The sequence below is a fragment of the Chenopodium quinoa genome, unplaced genomic scaffold (assembly GCF_001683475.1).
Source record: "Chenopodium quinoa cultivar QQ74 unplaced genomic scaffold, ASM168347v1, whole genome shotgun sequence".
Classification (NCBI taxonomy): Eukaryota; Viridiplantae; Streptophyta; class Magnoliopsida; order Caryophyllales; family Amaranthaceae; genus Chenopodium; species Chenopodium quinoa.
Window position 1 is genome coordinate 3036801 of NW_018742577.1, and position 15106 is coordinate 3051906.

At 38.9% G+C, this 15106-nt stretch overlaps 1 protein-coding gene across 1 annotated transcript; it reads right to left on the reverse strand.

The window, feature by feature from the left end:
* Positions 1-11006: 11006 nt before the first annotated feature.
* LOC110720762 lies at positions 11007-13761 on the reverse strand. Its single transcript, XM_021899804.1, has one exon. The coding sequence runs from the start codon at positions 13659-13661 to the stop codon at positions 11355-11357; it is 2307 nt and encodes a 768-aa protein (XP_021755496.1). The 5' UTR covers positions 13662-13761; the 3' UTR covers positions 11007-11354.
* Positions 13762-15106: the final 1345 nt, after the last annotated feature.

Genomic DNA, 15106 nt, shown 5'->3' on the forward strand with positions numbered 1-15106 from the left:
TTAACCTTAGGTGATTATGTTTTTAACCCTAAGTGACTAAGTTTTTGTCCCCCATATAATTTTCCTCATCGGAAAAGTGTCTTCAATCACCAAATTGCAAGCAAAAAAAACTTGATCACCAAAAGGTGAAATTGGTGAAAACTTGATCACCAAATGTTACCTTAACTCAAAAAAACCCGGTCATTTTCACACTTTACCTTATTTAGCAATGCTAACACAGTAACACTTGCAAATTACCCAAAAATAGAAATAAAGTGAACTACGAATAAAGGAAAAAAAAAGAGAACGGAACCATTTCCCCCCATATTTATCCAACACTTTTGCAGGGAGCAAGTAAGAAAAACAGAGGAAAAACCCCCAAAAAAAAAAAAAAAAAAAGATGAGTAACAAGATTATGGTTTTGAAGCTTCTGGAAAATGAAATTGAAAATGAAAATGAAAGTGAGATTTTAGAAGATGAATACACCATTACTGAGGAAAGAGAAGAACTTATGATTCCACCAAATTCAGATGGAAACTCAACTTTAAGAAAAGCCCATTTTCTTAAACCTCTATTAAACCCCAAGATTCAACCTTTACCCAAAACCCCATTTTTTCCAATACATAAAAACCCTAACATCAACTTTAAAGCTCTCAAAAAAATTGTGTCTTTTAAGGGTAGATCAAGGCCACTAAAGGGATGGAAGTCATGGGTTGATGATTTACAGCAAACCCATCAATGGATTTGGAAGAAAGTTGGAATCTTTGATGCTATCGCGGCGTCGGCTTATAACATTAGATGGGATACTGAGTTGATCATGTGTTTAGCTGAAAGATGGAACCCTGAAACTAATACATTTGTGTTTCCATGGGGTGAATCCACCATTAGTTTGGAGGATATCATGGTTTTGGGTGGATTTCCTGTTTTGGGTGTTTCTCCTGTTCTTACCTCTTTTCAAAACAATCACAAGTGCAACAAATATGCTGAAATTGAGGGTAAATTGCTCAAATCTTTTTCTGTAATTTACAAAAATTCCTATAATAGTTTATCTCATTATGGATGGATGGATCATTTCAAGGGAATGGGAGGTGAAATTGAGCATGTTGCATTTCTTGTTTTGTGGTTGTCAAGGTATGTTTATTCCAGTAATTATTATACCAGAATTAATCATAATCTTATTGGTTTTGCTATTAGTCTTGCTATGGGTACCAAGATTGCTTTAGCACCTGCAGTTTTAGCTTCAATTTATAGAGACTTGACTTTGTTGAAGGAAAAGATTGTGTCTTATAATATGGAAGGTGTGGATGATGGTTCAGAGCTTGTAGTTTGGGCACCATTTCAATTAGTGCAGCTATGGGCTTGGGAGAGGTTTCCGGAGTTGAGTCCGAAACCGGTCTCTTTAGTTCAAGGTGAGCCGAGAGTGGCTCGTTGGCACGAAGTAACGAAGCTCAAAACTCAAAATTTGAGGTTGGATGATGAGTCTGTTGCTGACAGTTTTATATGGAGGCCTTATGTTTTGAGTTTAAAAAATTGGGTGTTACCAAAGTTTTATTGTAATGATGAGATGTGGGTGTTGATAGATTCTGAGGTGGATGAGGAATTATTGTCATTTGTGAGGTGTTTAAGGGCAAGTGAATTTGTAGGTTTTGATTGTGTGATGCAATACTTGCCTCATAGAGTAGGATTACAATTTGGAATGGATCAAGATATCCCAGATTTTGTTGCTAGATCAAATGCTGATCACGAACTTGCTTGGAGTAGCTATGCAAAATCACTAGAAGGTTTGAAGTTATACATACCTCCTCGATTGTTTGAGGGAGATGTGACAGTGCAGTATTCTAGGTGGTTTAGGCCTTTGGATCTTGATGATAAACTGAGAACCTATGTAAGGCGGAAGAGAAGGCGAAGGAAAGTTAGGAAACTATCTCAATTACTAGGAGGCAGTTTTGAAAAGGCCTCTTTCTGTTCATCTTTTAAGGGCATGACATCTCAAAGGCCTCTGAATGTCGATTATGGAGTTGCATCAAATGTTACATTGAATGGACAAGAGGATGCAAGAATGTGTGCTCATACTCCTGTTGAGAAAGATGAAGGTAAAAAGGAGAAAGGGAGCTATTTGATTACAATTAGTGGCAGCAAGTGTTCAGAGGATAGCCATTCTCAAAATGCGGATTCATCAATGGCCCTCAATGAAGCTGGAAATGTGCAAGAGGCACCTATAGTCCCAGAGGCTAAGAGATTGTGTTCAGTGCTTGCTGAGGACAATAATCTCGGCAAAGATACTGTGGAAGTGGTCATGAAGCAAACATGCAGTAGCACCTGCTGATGTCAAAGAAGGGAATGACATTGGCAGCCATCTTAAGGCACGATTTCTTGAGCTTGATTCTAGGATTAGTATGCTGGATAGAATAGTTTCTATGTACAAAGTGGCTAAGTTTGGGTCCTCGTAAGCTAGAATTTTGCATTTTGGTTTAAAAACAGTAACACAACATCATATGAAATTTACTCAGTTTTAGACTTACTAAATTGATGGACACAGTGAGATGCAGCGGACAATTGAATCCAAAGCTGATGATCTGTATATATAGCTCTTTGGTCTTTGAGTAACAAAAATCCTTGAATTTCAGTTATGCTTGCAGAAACTTTAAATCGAAGAATGTTAGATTAAATCATGTTTTGTACACTATGGTAAGCTTCATTTCAAACTGACTCTAAATGGAAATGCAACGTTATATCTGAATCAAAGGCTTTTCGCCGCATAACAGGTACTACATATATATGGTATATACTGAAGCGTAACAGTATATGGTTGTTATGGTATGCTATTGTTACTTCATTAGGATATACAAAGTATTTGAACATGATCATACTAGTTACAACTTACAATCATTGTGCAAATACTCTGGAGGTACATCTTGTTTCGCAACTTGATATTGACAGACTAACAAGGAACAAATATATACAGACTAACAAGTATATATTAACAGTTGAATCTGTAGCGACCTTTATATTCCGATGTCTCTCACCAAACAGAAACCTGACGAGCATCCTTTTATTATGTTCTTGCAGCACAGCAAAGTATTCCTGAGGCGAAAGTGTTGCAATTTGAAATCTTTATATTTTTCTCATGAACACAGGCTGAAGATTCAGAAGAATTACTTTCGATATGACAAGGCTCTTTGATCTCATCTGTGTTGCTGTCCTATCTGCACTAATGAACTCTGACTAAACTTAATTATATTGAATCATGAGATGCTAGCTGAATTCTTATGTAAGTGTGATTACTTATCCAAATTTGAATATTTCGAAAGTACATGCTCAACACTTTTAGCAGGATAAATGTTGCATATCATAGATGACGAGTCAACGACTATGTTAGAATTTTTCGTAACATCATTGCTATAAAGAGAGTATTACATGCTCCAGGATAGATTCAGCTTTTATGTATTTCTTTTCGTATACAGTTTGCTATAAAATCATAAAATTACTTTACTTTTAGTATTAGTAACTCATGGTTCATGAATTCATGTAAATTTTGTTACCTGAAAAAATGAAGAACATTGCAGATTGCAAGACCAACTAACTCACACAAACTAGCTTCATGGCTTAATAAAGTATCATCAATTTCCAGTTTTGTACAGAAACATTCAAATTAATTTTTAGAAAGGATATCACAAGCTGCAATGAGATGTAGTGATCAACAATAATTTCTGTTTCACCAAGTTACCCTTCAAACCGCATTAATAGATGACTATTCTGTTCCATTTTTACCCTTACAGTACAATAAGTACAATAACTAATGATTGGCAAGGGTCCAACTAGCGCATAACCTCACTCAATTAGCTATCGATGATAGGGTGTCAATTCGGGTAACCGAATGGAGTTTGGATTGACCCACAAGGCCACAACGAATCGGGTATGTTTAGGTCAAGGTTACCTATTAACCCACCTTAGTTTGAGTCGGGTCAACGGTCAAGATCTAGCTCTCGTGTCAGGGTCAAATCAACTTCAAATCGATTCATATTCGGTTCGGATAAATTCATATCAAGTTCAAATCTAGTTTGACCATGTTTCGGGCTTTGGGTCGTGATTCAGGTTCGGTGAAATTCAGTTAAGTTTGATTAAGATAAGGTTGATTCAGTATTGGGTCAACTCTAATTCAGATCCTTTTTGGGTTTGTTTGCATTTGCGTCGGGTTGATCAAATTCAATATCTAAATAAGGTCATTGTTAAACTTTAGTAATTATTGAGTTATACAGTATTATTGAGTCACTATTAGGTCATTTATGTGTCATTTTTCATATTGTGTCATTAAAAATTACAAACTATTAGTTTTCTCTTTAAATCAGTTCTTGTGTCATATAAATCTTTAAGCCAAATTAAAATCCAATTATTGATGACTTACTTATTTAAGTACGACAATAAGTAATTAACGACTAATGACTGGTTGATAGATGATAGCCACATATTGATTAAATTGAACTTGAGTATAGTAAAAACTCAAATTGATTTGATTGAAGAAATACACTTACTCTGTTTTTTTTTTTTTTTTTTTTTTCACTTGCACTATACCTTTTGGGCACGCAGTTTTAAGAGATGATTTTTTTTTTCTCACTTGCACTATACCTTTTGGGCACGCAGTTTTAAGAGATGATTAATAAAGGTAAATGAGCACTTTTATCAAAATAATTTTAGCATGAGGATTAGAGTAGGATGAGGTATCATGTGTAAAAAAAATTCGTTTACATTATATAATTTTGACCTCAAAGAGCATGGCACAAGGTTATGTTGCAAGAAAATAAAAACGGAGGAAGTGTATTTTATTTTATAGTATTACAAATTTAAAATTGCTATGCTCACAGCGCACCTTCCAAAGGAAAAAAAAATTATCAATTATATGAATCAAAGTAAAAAAAAAAAAGGAAGGTCAATAATAGGTTGCATTGGCTTGGGTTTAAAATTATGTTTGGTTTGAAATCATTTAGGGTTAAAATTAAATCGGGTTAAAATTAGGTCAAATTGAGATGCTAGGATGAGAACGACAGTCAAAAGTGTATAATATTAAAGAACATTCAACTTTACTAAGCTAGTTTGAAGGATTCACTAATAAATTAAAGAACAATTGATGATGATCCTCGTTAGTTTTTAATCTTTACGCTTTTACCTTTTTTCTCCCAAAATACAGAAAGAGTCCAAACATAAAGATTAAAAATGACAGAGGGAGTAGTAAATCTAATCTAGGGTAGGTAATTGTTGATAAACGATTTTCATTGTTTTGACAATGTTGACTGGGTTGGTTGACATATTCACTATTTTAGGATAGAACTAGTTGATTGACATCTTCACTAATTAGGATATCTTGAATTAGTTGATTGACATCTTCACTAATTAGGATACTTTGAATTAGTTGATTGATATCTTTCTTCCCAACAAAAACTATCGGTAGTCATAGGATTCGATTTTGGGCTAAATTTCGAAAATCGTTCCCAAAACCACATTTGCAACAAATACAAGGGCGCACATAGCACAAAATTCGACACCTTTCCATGGTCCTGATCACCCAATGCTCGAATAGCCGCAATCTTTTCCTTCAACAACTTCAAATCTCTATATATACTAGCAAGAACAGCAGACGCAAGTGCAATTTTGAATCCTCTAGATAAAAGTATAACAATTTGAAAAACTCTCTTGTTTATAGTACCACAATCATTAGTAGGGAGAACATACCTAGATAACCACAAAGATAAAAAAGCTTCATGCTCAAATGTATGCCCTGTTCCCATCCACTTGTCCATCTATTGTTTATGACTTAGCCTCTTAAACTTTTTCTTCAGCAACTCTGTCCGCACCACCAACAAAGTCTTCACAATTGCAAGCGATTTTTTTGAACGAAGCTCACTAGAAGTTCTCTTATCAAGCATCTTTCTGATCGTCATTGTTGTATTGGTGCGCGGGATATCACACGACATTCTCTTACTTCTAATTTGGCTGTTTATAATGAGGCTGAAGTTACTTTTTCGCGTATGGGGATTTGGTTATGTGGAGTTTGCTACAAAACGCATACGCATCGTACTAAGTGTTGTCATAATACGGGTGAGATTGTGTCGCCCCCGGATGAAGGAGATGGTATTGTTCGTTTTGTCCTTTATGGTTTCTCCAAGCCACAAGCTCCCTATTCTCCACCTCGGCTTGGGCGCATGGGTGGTTTGGTGCAAGATCAACATTGTGGTTTTGATGTGGCTTTCCTTGATGGTTTGTTCTCTAGGGGGTTTCGCACTGTGAAGTCTATCCCTCACAGGTGTCGTTTGGGGTTTTCTCGGGTTTTGAAAGGTGCTCTTGATAAGGTGATCTCTAAGCCTGATGATATTTCTAATTGGGTCTCTTTGTTGGTGTTACCTCTTTGCACCCTTAAAACCTTTTGCCCGTGGAGTAGTCGTGAGTCTCGGTCTTCAGTGAAACGTCGGCATCAGGAAGAGAGTATTTCCCGTGCTATTTGTTCTTGGAGTGCACCCGATGGTAGTTTGCAGCTTGTGAGGGAAACTCTGGCAGAGGATTCTCCTACTTTGTCGGTCGTTGATGTTGAGGACCTTGATTTGGAAGAGCGTAATATCAAGCAGTGTCATCGGAAGATATGCGATGGTCATTACATCGCCGCAGTCCGGGTTGTTTCTCTTCAGGCGTTGCTCCTTATAATGAGGCCACTCTTGCGGATTTACAGTTAAAGCACCCTTCTTCTCCAGCTTCATCCTTGCCTAATATACATGTTGATCATCTTCATCTCGTTACTACTTCTACTGTAGTTTTGGATCGGATAAAGAGTTTTCCGCGTGGCACTTCTTGTGGTAAGGACGGTTTATGTGCTCAACACCTTATGGATTGCTTGAGTGGTGCTGCTGTGGCTGTCTCAGATGAGTTAGTTGACTCTATTTCTGGGGTGGTTAATCTCTTTCTAGCTGGAAGATGTCCTATGGAACTAGGAGAGTATATTGCTAGTGCTCTTCTCACACCTCTTTTCAAGCCTGGTGGTGGTATTCGTCCTATAGTTGTGGGTACTATTCGGCGGCGTCTGGTTTCGAAGGTCGATGCTGTTATGGTTGGCCAGTCTTTAGGAAGTTACTTTGATAGTCTCCAATTTGGCGTTGGGGTTTCTTCGGGAGGTGAGGCGATTCTTCATGCTGTGAATCGGTTGATTGAGGATCGTGGTTCCGATGTTGGTCTTCTATGTTGTTGGTGGATTTTCAAAATGCCTTCAATCTAGTTGATCAAGCGGTCGTGTTACGTGAAGTTCGTCGTCGTTGTCCGGGCTTTTCGCAATGGGTTGAATTCTACTACTCTAATCCAGCTAGATTATATTACAGGGACCACACTTTATGGTCGTCTCAGGGGGTGCAGCAGGGTGATCCCCTTGGTCCTCTGCTTTTTGCTTTGGTTTTACAACCCTGGTGTGTAAAATCAAAGACACTTTTGATGTATGTCTTCAGGCTTGGTACATGGATGACGACACTGTTATTGGTGACACGTTGGTGGCGGGGAAGATTCTGCAGTTGATTATGGAGGAAAGGCCTCGTTTTGGGTTACATCTTAACATGGAAAAAATTGAAGTTTTCTGGCCTACATAAGACCCTCGAAGCAGGCTTGTGGGTGTCTTTCCACCTAATATTGCTCGACCCTTGCGTGGTGTTAAGTTACTTGGTGGTCCCGCTAGTTTCGATTCCGGTTTTGGAGGTGACCTTGTGATGCAGAGGGTGACCAAGACCATTGCGCTTATGGATAAGGTTGCTAAGCTTGATGATCCTTAATGCGAGTTGTTGTTGCTTAGGGCTTGTACCAGAGTTTCTAAACTCTACTTTGCTTTGCGTACTTGTCCCCCTAGTACTTTTGAGGTGGCTTAGCGCACATTCGACGAGGCTCTTCGATCTTCCTTGGACTGTATCGTTGCTGCTTCAGGGCCTGGGTTTTGCGATTGGCAGTGGCGGCTTGCCACCTTGCCTTTTGCGTATGGAGGGCTTGGTGTTTATTCCGCACGTGATGTTTGTCATTATGCTTTTCTTGCTTCGCGGTTATAGTCTGTTGGGTTGCAGACAAAGCTTCTGCGGCATGCTGGCGTTGTTGGCCTTGGTCGAGCCTTTGAGGATCCGTTGAGCTTGTTCAATAGAACGGTGGAGTCTGACATTTTGAGTAATCCTAGTGAGGTCGCTGCCCCTAAACTCATGAAGAAATTGTCAGATATATATTTCACAAAGGTTACCGATTCTGCAAAATCCACCTTCTTTTTATCTCCTCGTCAATCAGCATTGTGGAAATCGCAGCAGGGAGATCACACCTCTGCTTGGCTTCGAGCGGTTCCTATTTGGGGTTGGGTCAGACGATGAACGCAAAGACTTACCGATGTGTGTTGTGCTACTGCTTGGGTGTTCCATTGTTCTTTGTCTCGACGCCGTGCTCTGCTTGTTCAAGGGTTTTTACTGGGGATTTTTTCGGTGATCACACGGTGTCGTGTGCTGCTATAATGGGCATTAAGAATTGGCATAATGTTGTGCAGGATACCCTTGTTGATGTTTGTTATCGATTTTGGATTTCAGCTAGAAAGGAGGTTGACATTGGGTTGTCCGGAGGGAACGACGGGGCCCTAGCTAAGACCTGCAGATGTGTTACTTTATTCTTGGGATCGTGGTCGGGATGTCTGTGTTGACTTGACAGGGTCATCTCCTTTGACACAGTCTGGGTTATCTGACTTTGTTCCTGGACGGGTTGTGGCTGATGCAGCTTATCGGAAACGGGTCAAATACGAATCCAGTTGACGGGCAATTAGATATGGCTTCCTTCCTTTCTCTTTCTCTACACTTGGGGAATTAGAGAAGGAGGCGATAGCATGGTGAAGCGGATCCAGAAGTTCTCGAAGATTCAAGATATTGGGACACGTGTTGCTGCTTATATCTTCACTAGAATAGGATTTGCTATAGCTAGAGGAGTGATGGCCCATATTGTATCTCGGCTTCCCACTAATTTTTTGTAGATTGTAATGATATTAATGCGATAAAAATAATAATAGGAAAGGTTATGGAGTTGATTTTGGTGGAGGGGCCTCGTCTTGGCCTCCATATAAACGTTGAGAAAACGGAAGTTTTCTGGCCCACGGAGGACCCATGTAGCCGTATGGTCGGTGTCTTTCCTCCAGATATTGCTCGTTCTGTACATGGAGTTAAGTTGCTTGGTGGTCCTGTCAGTGCGGATTCCTCTTTCTGTAGTGAGCTTGTTTTGCAGAGAGTGTCGAAGACCATTGTGCTAATGGATGCTGTTGCTAAGCTTGATGATCCCCAATGTGAGTTATTATTTCTTCGTTCGTGTACTGGGGTTTCAAAACTCTACTTTTCTATGCGCACTTGTCCTCCTTGTCTTTTTGATATGGCCCTTCGAGCTTCTTTGGAGCGCATTGTGACTACTTCGGGGCCAGGTTTTGGTGATTGGCAATGGCGACTTGCCACCTTACCTTTTTCTTATGGTGGATTGGGTGTCTATTCAGCGGGTGATGTTCGACACTATGCTTTCCTTGCGTCGCGTTTGCAGTCAACTGGTCTTTAGGCTTTGCTTATTCGCAATTCTGGTATTGTTGGTCCAGGATCGACCTTCGATGGAGTACTTAGTCTTTTTAATAGGAATGTGGAGACTGACCTTATGCGTAACCCTAGTGAGATCGCTGCCCCCAAACTCATGAAGAAATCGACAGATATATATTTCACGAAGGTCACTGCATCTGTAGAATCCACTTTCTCCTTATCTCCGCGTCAGGTTGCCTTATGGAAGTTCCAACAGGGGATCACACTTCTGCCTGGTTGCGAGCGGTCCCGATATCAGGTTTGGGTCAGACTATGAATGGTAAGACTTACCGTTGTGTTCTTTGCTACCGGTTGAGAGTTCCCTTATTCTCCGTTTCGACACTGTGTTCTGCTTGCTCAAGGGTTTATGATGGGGATATTTATGGGGATCATGCAGTGTCTTGTGCTGGGATGGTGGGTATTAAACATCGGCACAACGTTGTTCATGATACCCTTGTTGATATTTGTTTTCGCTCTGGGATTTCTGCAAGGAAGGAGGTTAACGTTGGGTTGACTGGAGGGAACGACGGGGCTCTTCGACCAGCAGATGTGTTGCTTTACTCCTGGGATAGAGGCCTTGATGTATGTGTTGACTTGACGAGCTCTTCTCCTTTGACACAATCTGGGTTGTCTGACTTCGTTCCTGGTCGTGTTGTGTCGGCTGCGGCTCAGCGGAAGCAAGACAAGTATGGGGCGCGTTGCATGGCTATTGGCTATGGTTTTCTTCCTTTCTCCTTTTCTTCATTGGGGGAATTAGAGAAGGATGTTGTTGCGTTGCTGAAGCGGGTTCAGGCGTTCGCTAGGGCTCAGGATATTGGTGCTCGTGCAGCTGCTCACATCTTCAACAGGATCGGGTTCGCTATAGCTAGAGGGGTGGGTACCCAGATTGTATCTCGACTCCCCACTAATTTCTTGTAAATCGTTTGACTTTGTAAGTTTTTGTTATAATAATAATAATAATAATAATAATAATAATAATAATAATAATAATAATTCTGAGATCTGCTGAAATCTGCTCCGCGAAGCTCAAAAGAACAGGGCCTTAGAGTATCAGAAGGCTAGAGTGTTTGCTAAAATGGCAGGGGGTTTAAAGTTTAGAATTCTTTCCTGTAAGCTGTTGCAGACTAGTCAGCCTCCTTCATAATTTCAAGTGTAAACTCGAGTTGATTCAGAAATGGCAGGAATTACAAACACGAGCAATACGAAACGAGAAAGACATGGATCGATACCGTATAAAGATAGTGACATAATAGCTTAGCAAAAAGGACATAAAACCAAGCAATATACTTCTAGGAATGATAGCTAAGTGAGGTATAAAGACAAGCAACTCAAAAAAACTTGCTTCACAGCATTAAACAGTATGATTATTGCCAACTAGTAAATATAAATTAATAACAATAATTATTAGAATGGACATCACATGCTGCAGGATATATATGGTTCAAGTTTTTCTGTTTACTATGACTTCTGAGATCCCGTTGAAGTACAACAAATTACTTTAGATTTGCCTGAGTAGATCAATGTTCGGTTCCATTACAAAATTGATCTAATGAACCACCAAGCTAACGGCTAGAGTTCTCAAGTTACATCTTAATTTAATGTTAAGACTAAAAAACATACTCCTTAGGGTCTGTTCACTTTTACTGCAATACTCGATAGGCAAGTGTAGCAATTTTAGTGAAATGGAGGAAGTACAATGATCTGATAATATATACACTGATACACATGATCTGGTAAGGTTACCTATCACAACTACACATACTAAATCCGACTTATTGTTTAATGCATACTTACATTTTTAGACTTCAGTAAATGTGCCTTACGTGCTTGCCGAGCAGAAACCATCCTCTCAAGCCGACTAATCCTGGCATCAATTGCAAGACACTGCACTTCAAAAGCATCAAAATCACCATTATCTTCTTCATCACTGAGAATCATAAGATTGACATGTGAACTATTCACTTCCTTCGATCTAGCATCTTCTCTTGCTTCACCTTGTTCATCTTCAACTAATGCTCTGGGCAAGGTATTCACCTGAATCAGTGGCTCTGCCCCACATAAGCTTCTATCACCTTCAGGTTGAGTACGAGTGTCCTCACCCGTGTTGATGCAACTTTCATTCACCTCCTTTTCTTTTTCTTGCTCCATACCGTTGCACTCAAATTTTCGTTCATCCTCCTCTACTCCTATCAATGGATTCATCAAATCAACCAAACCAACTTCATTGGAAACATGCTCTTGAGTTTCAGATGCTATGCTGCCAACAAATTCTGAGCTCATAGCCTCATTACAAGCATGCAATAACCAAGAAAGGTGAGTTTCATTTTGAAGATATTCAAGATTTCCCTCTGAAGACTTGCTTGCTTCACCCATGTTCATATTGCTCTGATTTACCTGTCTTTCCTCCTTTTCGGCCACAACATTCTCCTTGCACGTGTCTGCGTGCTCTGGCCTTGCCTGCAGATCTAATATAGTATCTTCACCAGGTGCATTGGCTTTGCAAAACGAAGAGTTATAATTTTGCATTTTTCTGCTGCTGCTACTACCAACAGAATTTGAACATTCATGATCAGCATCTGAAACTACTTTGGAATCTTTCTTCAGTTTCGTCGTGCTTCTCCTCCACGACTCACAGTCATCGTGTACAGACAACATTGTCCTCCACCACTCATAATATTGAAAGGTAACACCTCCCTCAATCGATTGAGGAGGTAAATAGAATTTCAAACCATCAAGTGGTTTGTCATAGCTATTCCAAGCAACTTCGGTAACAACACTCGGTCTAGGATGGCAAAAGGGAACATCTTGATCCAATCCAAATTGCATTGCAACTCTTTGTGGAAGATATTGCTCCATACAATTAACTCCTACCAACACAAACGTCCTCAAGCACTTTGCAAATGACAAATATTGCTCATCCACCTCCGGCTTTACCGAAACCCACATCTCCTGATCACAATAGAACTTGGGAAATTCCCAGTTCTTCAAATGTAAAGCATAAGGCCTCCACAAGAAATTATCCCCAGTAGAGGAGTCTAAAATCAGCCTCAAAATCCCGAGTTTTAATTTCTTAACATTCTGCCACCGAGCCAGTCTAGGCTGCCCATGGGCAAGAGAACTCGGTTTTAGACCTAATGTTGGAAACCTCTCCCAAACCCATATCTGAACCAGATGAAAAGGTGCCCAAACAACAAGCTTTGAACCATCATCTTGACCATTACATTTACAGGTTACAATTTTTTCATTCAGTAACCTCAAATCACTATATATTGTAGCTAGAACAGCCGGGGCAAGTGCAATGCGAGTACCTCTAGTAAGACTAATAGCAATGGAAAAAACTTTAGGGGAAATCCTACCATATGAATTTGTAGTAAAAACATTTCTTGACAACCATAGAACAACAAATGCCACATGCTCAATCTCACCACCTTTTCCCCTAAAATAGCTCATCCATTTACTATGAGAAACATGAAAACTATTACTTTTATTGATTTTTTTCCTTGCAACAACCAATTCCTTAAGGATATCCCCACCTTCCATGATCCGTGAATGACTTCGAGCAGAGCTTCCCAAAACAGAAAATCCTCCCAAAATCATAGCATCCTCCAAAGTAATTGTGGATTCACCCCAAGGAAAAAAGAACGTGTTGGTCTCGGAACACCACCTCTCAGCTAATTTTATAATCAACTTATTATCCTTCACAATGTGGTACGTCGAGGCCCGAATTGCCTCGAAGATTCCGACTTTCTTCCATATTTCTTGATGAGCTTGCTCCATATTATCAACCCATGACTTCCATGACTTGAGTGGTCCTAACATCCCATGAAAACTAACCCTTTTATTAATCAGCTGTATGTAATTTGGGTTTAAGGGAAGGCAGAGAGAAGATAGATCAGGATGAGGTTGATTTGTGGGGTTTGAAACTGGTTTAAGAAAATGAGCTTTTCTGAAAGTTGGTAATCCACCATTAATGGATGAAATCATGAGCTCTTCTCTTTCTACAATCATGTTGTTTTCTTCTTCCATATTTTTTCTGGAGAAGTCTGTCAAATTTTTGGGTTCTTGGAGATGGCTTGTGCGTTTCATCTACCTGATATATCTTACAAATTACAATAAAGAATCAAATCAAATTATCTTTATTTTTTTATTTTTATTTTGTTACTTTTTTTTTGCCTTTTATAGTAAAAAAAATTATAGTAAATAAAAAGTCATAAATCAAATTGACTTTTACCATATTTGTAATAACATTGGTCCTAGCATGCTTAATTGCTCACAGCCTGTACAACAGCTCGTCTGCTCCTACTGGTTCTACTTTAATACAAGCACTATAGGTTCTCTTTTCTGTTAAATGTAGTTGTGCGACTGTGTATGCATATGAATTTATGAAATACTCTACCATACTTTATTTAAAATTTTGTTGCGAATATCTACCCGGTATTTTCATGTTTGCCAAGACGAGATATCACATGACTGTTTTTTCTTGTGTAAATTACTAAAGATGATCACAATAAAGTTATATAAATAGAGTAAAGTTAAAACATTGTAACTAAATAAAAATAAAAGAGGAAGTATATTATTATAAGGAGTAAGATATTCCATAATTTTTGAAAACAACTCTTCCTCCGTCCTCGTCCTCACTTTCAACCAAAACGTTCCACATAGATTGTACTATAGTAGTCAATTTCTTGAATGTAAATTTTACATCACCCATTCAAGTGATGTGGTGCAAAATTTATTACATGGTCAAGTGTACCTCTACCGTGGTCTTCGGTTAGACATTCGGTCATATAAAAACTTGTACTAAGGTTCTGTAAAAAATTTGCTTTAAGTCCTCAGCTCTGATGAAGGTATTAGGCATACTTTACATGACTAAATGAAAATAATGTGATAAGCCAGATAATCAGCGAATAATGATCCAGTTCGACTCTTGAATCAGATTAAGAAACCCTATATTTCAGCCTCAATTTCTGTAAACAAGTAAAATCTGTTAAAATTTCATCATCACACAATCCTTGCGTAAAATCCAAGTGATAAAAATGAGTGTCCGTTATACATGCAGGTGTTCCTTAAGGAAGCAAATAAGTGAATTCCTGCGCACAATTCTTCAGGCAGTTTCATTTGCATTCATGTTCTTCTGTACTAAAGCAGATTTCATACAAGTCAAAATGTCAATACAACAAATACTAATCCTTGGTAATTTGGTTTAAACCTTTCTTTAAAATCTACTAATCAGTTTAATGATATATATACAAGCTCAACTAAGAGCACTTCAAAAGGGTTCATCCAACTGAATATCTAAAATTCTCTAAGTACAAGGTCACATACATTTTTCCAGCTAAATATTCCCTTGATCTGAAAGACAAAGCTACAAATCAACCTGTAATTTTCTCTTTTTCATTTCACTTTTAACTTATATGACCTGGTTGTCTTCTAAGGTGTTCGGCATTTTACCACAGCAATCACCCTAAGGGGACATCTCAATGACTTCATATGGTAATCTGTTTACTGAAATTCTTTTTCAATACAATGTG

What these genes read in the sequence shown, in the direction of transcription:
- LOC110720762 (XM_021899804.1), bottom strand. Translation starts at nt 13,661, where the DNA reads ATGAAACGCACAAGCCATCTCCAAGAACCCAAAAATTTGACAGACTTC.